Source organism: Gavialis gangeticus, unplaced genomic scaffold (assembly GCF_001723915.1).
Source record: "Gavialis gangeticus isolate Ggan-Ray unplaced genomic scaffold, GavGan_comp1, whole genome shotgun sequence".
NCBI lineage: Eukaryota > Metazoa > Chordata > Crocodylia > Gavialidae > Gavialis > Gavialis gangeticus.
In genome coordinates this window covers 103770471-103778621 of record NW_017728992.1, presented here as the reverse complement: position 1 = coordinate 103778621, position 8151 = coordinate 103770471, and the positions used below count along the sequence as shown (strand labels likewise).

The window sequence follows — 8151 nt, the reverse complement described above, 5'->3', positions numbered from 1 at the left end:
CCTGCTCGATCGTTTGGACCTGCTGTTATTATGGGAAAATGGGAAAACCAATGGGTAACCCTGCATTTATGTTTCATTTACCATTACAATGCCACCGAGCATTTCTTTAATTCCCCTCAACTTTTTTCTTGTTCTTCATAGCACATTCCACACAGACCATTAATGAGAAAGGCGGGCACTGACCCTGCTGTGTGCTTTACCATATTTATCTGTACTTTGTCTAAAGTAAACATCTTAATGTTGTGCTCTTTCTATTCAGGATGGGATGAATAGTTGTAGTGTATTGTAGACTGGGAGGTTATTTTTTTAAGGTAGTTGCTGCTGGAGAGAGAAGGGGATTCCCACAGGTGTCACGTTTCTCCCAGTCCTAAAACAAATCATGCCAGACATACAAAATAAGGGAGCTGACCCTCTTTGTGCTGCTTTCAGTGACACTACCTGAGGGCATATTACATATGCTCTGGAAGGCATGGGGGGGCTCTTTAATTAGCAAGCTGTACTAATTTAAAGCACCTGCGCGTCATGTGTATCAGCATCCTCTGCACTGAAAATGGTGGCAGGGTGCTTTGAACTAAAACTCATCAAACAAGCTTTAGGTCAAAGTGCCTCGCCGCCCTTTTTCAGCACAGGGACACTGATGCACATGATGCTAGAGTCTGCTGGAGCACGGTAATTTCCATGCTCCAACAGACTCGATTAATCAAGTCTGCTCCGACAAGCTGTATTTCCAGCATGTTGAAGCCGGCTCCATGCACGAGTATAGGAACCCTGAGTGACTATTTGCTCACCAAGGTGAGATAGGGGGTTTGCAATCTGGCCTTTTAAAGAGACAGACCAGATATTACCTGCTTTGATTAGCCAACGTCAGCTCAATTTGGAGTACAGGTATGGGTGCCATTTTAATTAAGAGGTCATCATTGATTATGATGATGCCATAACCAGCTAACTCATTCTTTACAAGGTTTTATCAAAAACTCAATATTTGATAGAGGGAAATGGATAGTGTCTAGCTTCACCTAATTAAACTTAAAGCATTTTTACAGATGCTTAGGAACCTAGAATAGGACCATAGAGTCCTGTCATCTGCCTTTGTAGACAATCCTTTACCCAAGGAATCCCCAAACTGACCACTGCAGGCCCACACACACAAATGCAAGCTGACATCCAAAACACCAACAGCCTGCAACACCATCCCATTAGGTAAAAGCAGAGAAGGTGAGGGCACTTCCAGTGCCCTGCTACTACAGTTGGTTAATGTATGCTCAGGAGATCCTAGGAAAAGACCATGGCCCAGCTTAGGAAAAAAAGGCAAACCCGCACTCTATGTCACTCTCACTCAAGGAAAAACTTATTCTTGACCCAGAGTGTCATTCAGTATGACGTTAGTGGAAGAGCAAGAACTTGGAAACTCAGGGTTTTCTAAGCACTGATTAGAAAAAACCCAGAAGCCAGTAACATCCATGAGTGGAAAAAAATTCTTCCTTACCTCAGATGACAGCCAAAGCTCTGAAGCATGAGATTACCAGACACTTTCCACTTTACATGTCTGTTCCAACCCAGCAATTTCAAATACTTATTTCTACATGGCACACATGCCAGTTGTAAAACTAGACATCTCTGTGCTACCGTACCATAAACTAGTCCAGCTTAATATTCAATATTAAGAATATTCTAGCATTATCTTTAAGAAAATTGCCTGGAAAGAGAGACAGTTTATTCTTAATCTGAAGTTGCGGGTCCTATATTGTTTCTTCTGGAGTTAATTGTATTTCCATTATCTTCAGCTGGAGGAGGATCAGGCTCCAATCCTGCAAACACCTATGGCAGTAATTTTGTTCCTCCATCCAACTGAAAGAGATTTTCTCTGTTTCTAGTCAGTGGTTTCTTCTTATTAAAAACTACTGCCATTTTTCAATTCTGAATGAGTCAAAACAGGGTAAAAACCGGTTAATTGTATATATGCATATCAGGTTTTGTGTAGCAACATTTTAAGAGGGTGTAACTTCTGTCCTAACTATTGCAAAAGAGATGGCCCCCAGCTATTAGCAGAGGCACTTATTCTACAGGACTACTGAGAGTCATATTAAGGACCACACACCAGAGATGTATGTGTGTGTGCACTATATTTGCATATCCAAGAATAATTAGGTACCTAACTGCCTGTTGTGTCTGCACAGAAGCCGGCTACATAAAGCATTCTATGATTTCAAAATTATGGATTTACATTCTCCTGAAAACATGATCCTAAAAATAGAATTATTTCTGCATATGCTTCAAAAGGTTTCTTTTCCTCACAAACACCTCATCATCTTGAATAGAAATGCAAAAAGCAAATCGATTTGCTGCTTACAGTTTTATTCTCTTTGTGCTCACTTGCAAGAAGTGCAAATAAAATGAGGTTCTTAACTGACAATTCAACCAACAAAAAACTATTTAGAGGCTGCCTCATGACAGGGTATGTACATACCAGCTAAAATCGCACAAAACTGCTCTGTTGTTGAAGATAAGAGGCCTAAATCTTTACTGCACTGTCCCTTGGGCCATCATTCTCACCTGTGCAAAGTGTAAAAAAAATTACTACATCAGGACGGTGGCATCCCACACTTGTTTGGCATAGGGGCAAGTGACTGCACAAGGGGCCTTTTCTCTCTCCATAGAGAAAAAATTATGGGCATAGTTGAACTGGTCCCAAGCATTTGAAATGTAGAGAACATCAGGACTTGTCTGATAAAGAACTTGCATGTTGCCTCACTGGGCAAAATTCAGCATCAGTTTACAGCCCTTCTGCTCCCTCAAAGAAAAGCTAGTCAGTTGTCATTAATGGAGACAGATGGCACAAGGGACATGAGGCACAAGTAACCTCCATATCAAGAAACCTGGCAATGCTTCCTGGGACCACCAGTACCAGTATCAACTACCACTAGTCATCACTGAGGAGTAGGTAAGGAATATTGTACAAGATATTGTCCACTGGTAGAGGAATATTGCACAGAGGTGTTTGGAGACATAAAGGTTGTAGGTGGAAAGAGGCATTTTTTGTGACCTTTTTGCGTCCCAGTATCCTTGGCCTATGTACCAGCCAATCTCTCCAGTAGTCCAGTAACCTGATGTTTGGATCTCTCTTTTTAAAAGAACAAGGGAAATGGTGGATCTACATCACTAACATCCCTAAAATTAAATATATTTAGTAGCTTCTCCATATCCTGTTGTTCTGTGCTCACCATGGTTTTCTAGGCTTTATCATGAAAGCACAAAGAATTTAAGAGGAGGGTCTGAGCTGTTAAATCTACTGATGGTACCATTCAGGATGTCTAGGTGGGATTTTGTGTATATTTTCCCGTTTTCAGAGAAAGGAAAAAGACTTGTGAGCCTGTGAACAGAGACACTGAGGACTTGAGGATGTGTTTTTACTCTGCAAAGTGGTGGTCTACTGAAACATGCTGAAACATACCAGCCCATGCTGAAACATACCAGCATCACTCTAAAAGTGCTAGTTTCTAAACCAGAAAGCATGTAGCTAGGTTTGCATGGCTCTGTGTTTGGGCTAATTAACATTGACTCACTGGAACTTATTAGCCCAGACACATCATTGCAGAAGTATAGCTGCATTGCTTCCAGCTCAGGAGACAACCTGCGCATTGCAGCGTGATGTATTTTAGGTACTACAGCTTGGCTTGGTAAGTTTGCAGCTCAGACACACCTCCATTACTACAACTGGGAATAATAGCACCTCCCAATCTTGTAAGTCCATTGGGAGGGAAAGTTCACCAGATGTGCCAGGAAAAGCCACAGGAGTATCTAAGTAAGTGCATGTGCATGGTAAGGATGGTTAAGAGCTCCAGGCAAGTGGTTTGGTGGACACCAATTATTTTAAAGTCTAAAGTAGAGGCACTTTTCTCTGAAATCCATTTTTTTTCAACATGTACTATTGCATTTTTCCCTCTGTCTGTAGGTGTATTGGTTAGGACCAATAATAGGAGCAGTCCTTGCAGGTGCCCTTTATGAATACGTCTACTGTCCAGATGTTGAACTCAAGCATCGTTTTAAAGATGTCTTCAGTAAGGCTACCCAGCAGTCTAAAGGAAAATATGTGGAGGTGGAAGATACTCGGAGCCAAATAGAGACTGATGATTTGATCCTGAAGCCTGGCATCGTTCATGTGATTGACATTGAAAGAGGTGAAGACAAGAAGAGAGGTGATCCGTCCAGTGAGGTGCTGTCTTCAGTATGACTAGCAAAGAGCACTGAAAGCAGAGGACAGCCTTCTAGCATGTCCACAGATATCCTTCCACCCATTAAAGAGACAGATTTACTTTAAAGCAAGTATATACAACACCTTAAACTGTATGGTGATGAAAGCAGCTAGGTAGTTAAATAGTTGTTTTACCAAACCATACATCTCAGTTTGAATATTAAAGGTTTACTTTATTTAGGGGTCCCCACCGATTATTCCAAGTTCAGAAATATTCTTTTCCCCCCGCTTTTTTTGGAATATCCCTAAAATCAATTTAAAAGAAAGATGAAAGCATTTCCCTTTAATAATTTAATCAATAGTGAGATGGAAATAAAGATATTTAACATTCAGATTGACAGTTAAGACTTATCAGCAAATGCCTATAGACATACAGACATATTTATCAGATTGTTCTTCTGACACTTAATTGGCTGTTGTCAACCCTGATTAGAATATCTTACCATTAAGCAGTTTTTGAAAGGTTCAGTGACAAAAATGCCAGTGTACAGTATTTAACAGATTCATCCAAATTCAAAAAAAGAAAGTGTTGGTTTTTTCTTGTGTATCCCCTCTCATCCTTTCTTTAAAACCTACTTCTGAAAAACTATATTGTTAATTGGTAGAAAATAGGTACTGATCAGTCATCCTACCAGTTTCTACTCATCAGGTATCCACAGTATATAAAAACACTGCTTTCTTCTCTGCTTATGACCAGAAATAGTGAAGTTGAAATTCTGATTTGAGCTGCAAAACATTTTCATAGATTGTATACAAGTTAGTATAGCTGTCCATCTGGTGAAACATTCTCTTGAGGTTCAGCTATTGATCATTTAGGGTCGCCAGTCTATCAAGGTCATTCGGAAAACATGAAAGCTCACGTGTTACTCAGTAACTCAAGTAAAAGATATCAGAAGAAAGGAAGGTGTATCTGTTTTCAGTGCTCCTGTTCAAATAAACATTTCTGTGCTAATTTATATAACCTAAAAGTTTAAATGACTTACCCATTTTGCTTACAAGGAGACTATTTTTTATTTTTTAGCAAAGTAGATGAGGTTTTATTTTAATTCTGGGTAACTATATTGAAATACTGATTGGGAAATATTTTTGATAAAGGCTCATATTGATACGACTACTTTAGCTTTGACTGTTGTTAACTGGTCTCTCTTTTGTTGAGTATCATTGATGAGTGTTCCACTGTTCATATAGTTTTATTCTATCATGTCTATAGTAAAGGTTTTGTCATTAGTCTTATTTCTTAATAAGAAAAGAAAGTGAGATGCTTTATAAAAGAATGTGAAAAGGGATGTCCCGATGTTTCTACACACATAAAGATAACCAATCTTTCCTCTATGGAAGCATTTCAACAGATATAGCTAACCCAACCAAAAAGTTCTTTAGAGCTCTTCCTAAACAAGACACTGCTTTGTTCCTAACCAATTGTTTGGAATTTTTTTGTGATATGCCATTACAGTGCTGTTGGAGTACTATGTTATTACCATAATTGTATGTGTTTTTTAATCTAAAACATGAAAAGTCATTGATGCTTACATAAATACTGGAGGAAAATGAATCAGCAAAGGTTGTAAATTGTACTAGACTGGTCTATTCTTTGACATATTAAATGAGTTTGTTCTAATGTATTAGATAGATACAGTGATGGAGTAATAGACCACTGGTAAACTCAAAGCTGTTCATCACTGCGCAAGGACAATACTGGTATATTTGTTTTTCTGTTCTCATGTCCCCTTTATGATAGCTTTCACCCCTATAGGAAAGAGAAATATATTTTATTAACTGTACATAGGAAACAATCACAGCATCAACATTCATGAATATAAATGTAAGTAAGAGCATGCATGACATTTTTAGTGCTCGCATATGGTAGGACAGAAATCTGCTTTTGTTCAGTGGGAAGTACAAGGTCTGAAGGCTAAGACATATACTGTCTCTCTGTACAAGGCTGGATTTTACCTTAAACGAATTCAGTGGGAAAAATTTAAAACTGGAGCACTGTTTCGGCCCTAGTTTTGTTCTGCTTTTTGGACTAATTTCTTTTGGACTTTGCAAAACATTTTGCATGGTTTCAGCTGCAAGCTAAATGGAGAAAGCTATTATCACATTTGTAGACTTTAAAAGACTTTTTTTGCATTTAATTTGTGTACTAAGCATGCTCTAGTAACTCATGATTTGTAAAGTTTGTAGGGCATCATATTATTTAAATACAAGACCGTGATTATGTTATTTTGTATTTACAGCCCTTTTAGACAAAAGGAATTAAATGTGTACCTTCCCCAACTATCTACAGTCCAATTCTATTGCTGAGGTGAATATAAAACTAGCCAAGTCAATTAAAAGACTTTTTTTTTTCATGAAACACTATTACTGAAGGGTGGCAAACACTCAGTGCCTGTCTCAGGAGACTTCTTCACACAAAGAAAGAGACAGTGATAAGACAGATTGCTGAACAAAGAAGGCAGGGAGAAAGGGAAGCCAAAGCAAATACAACACAATCTGGTGAGGGATATTGCCACCCGGTCTCTGTAGACTTAAGAGGTTATGGTAAGAAAAGTGAGATACAGTGGGTCAGCTTGTACTCTCACTGAGGAAGACTCTTTGAGAGGTTTGCTGTTGAATAGCATGGAAGTAATGAAGTGTCATTTTATTATTTGATACCGTTCTCTCATACAAATTGTATTTTGTATGTGTTTTTCAAAATTAAAGGTTGAGAGAGATCCTTTCAGCAAGATGTATTACTTTGAAAGCAGGTGCATTTGTCTTGAGCTTTATGACCCACCTCTAAAGCAAACTCCAGGAATATTTCTCATTACAGTCTATTCTACAGCACCACACAGAGAGATCATCATTAAACAAAGGGAATGCCACAGATCAATCACTTTAACAAATTGACTTAGCCTCAACCTGAAGGAATATGTGTTCTTATAAATTGTTTTCTGTGGTGTCATTACCATGTAGTATGTACCTTTTGGTTAAACACTATAGACTAACATGACTTTTTCTCATGATCTGGTTTGTATTTTAGTATTGTTTTAATAATACTCTTGTACTTTATATTTTGTTGGCTGTCAGTTGCATGCACCTAGTAATATAACTTGGTAATCTAAGTTTTACAATGTAAATCTTATTTGTTCATGATGGTGAATAGATATGACAAAAACTATGCCCATTGGTCATTATGACCCCAGTATCCTCAAAATTTAGAAATGGAAATGACCAGCCAGATGGACTCTTACATCTGCTCTGTCAATGAAAGAGTTGTTTCCTTCAGTATATTCACATCAGGACCAAGGTATTCAAAATATTTAATTGCTGCCAATCAAAACGGTCGGACTTGATGATCTGCTCAGGTCCCTTCCGATCCTACTAACTATGAAACTATGAAAACTAAAAGATTAGAAGTGGATTAAATTTAAGCAAACAAATATCTTTTAAAATGCAAGAATCCTAAATGGTTCATGACCCCAATTATAATTGTTCTCATAAATATGTATTTCCTGCAGCATCTGATGTACTATATTCCTTCTGCTATTGAAGTACAGGGAGCTATGGTTGACCTCAGTAGGTATAGGCCAAACTTTGCATATCACATCATCTGCTTGCATCTGGTACATGTGTTAGTACATGAGTTTTCTGTGATATATTTTGTGGTTACCAGTACTTTGCTTTGGCAGTTGGGTAAAATGCCAATTATCACTGTAATAAGTTACAGGGATTTCCACCTTTTAAATGCTGGTTACAAAGATGTAGCAGTTATGCTTTGCAATGTTTTGTCAGCAGCCTCTGAAAATATATGCCAGATATTATACACAGCACAATGTTAAAAAGTATGAATCAAATATAAAAGAAATCATATTATGGACCTTCTCTTAGGACATCAGAAATACCAACTTAGAATCAAA

The 8151-nt window shown here is 38.1% G+C and overlaps 1 protein-coding gene across 3 annotated transcripts in view; it reads left to right on the top strand.

Annotated features, from left to right (window-relative positions):
- AQP4 (aquaporin 4) overlaps positions 1 to 7575 on the top strand; it is a 31431-nt gene extending 23856 nt beyond the window's left edge. For all 3 annotated transcript variants that reach the window (XM_019526530.1, XM_019526539.1, XM_019526547.1), the window contains one exon: positions 3953 to 7575. In XM_019526530.1, the coding sequence (XP_019382075.1) occupies positions 3953 to 4231 (279 nt within the window). In that variant the 3' untranslated portion in view covers positions 4232 to 7575. The remainder of the gene's footprint in view (positions 1 to 3952) is intronic.
- Positions 7576 to 8151: the final 576 nt, after the last annotated feature.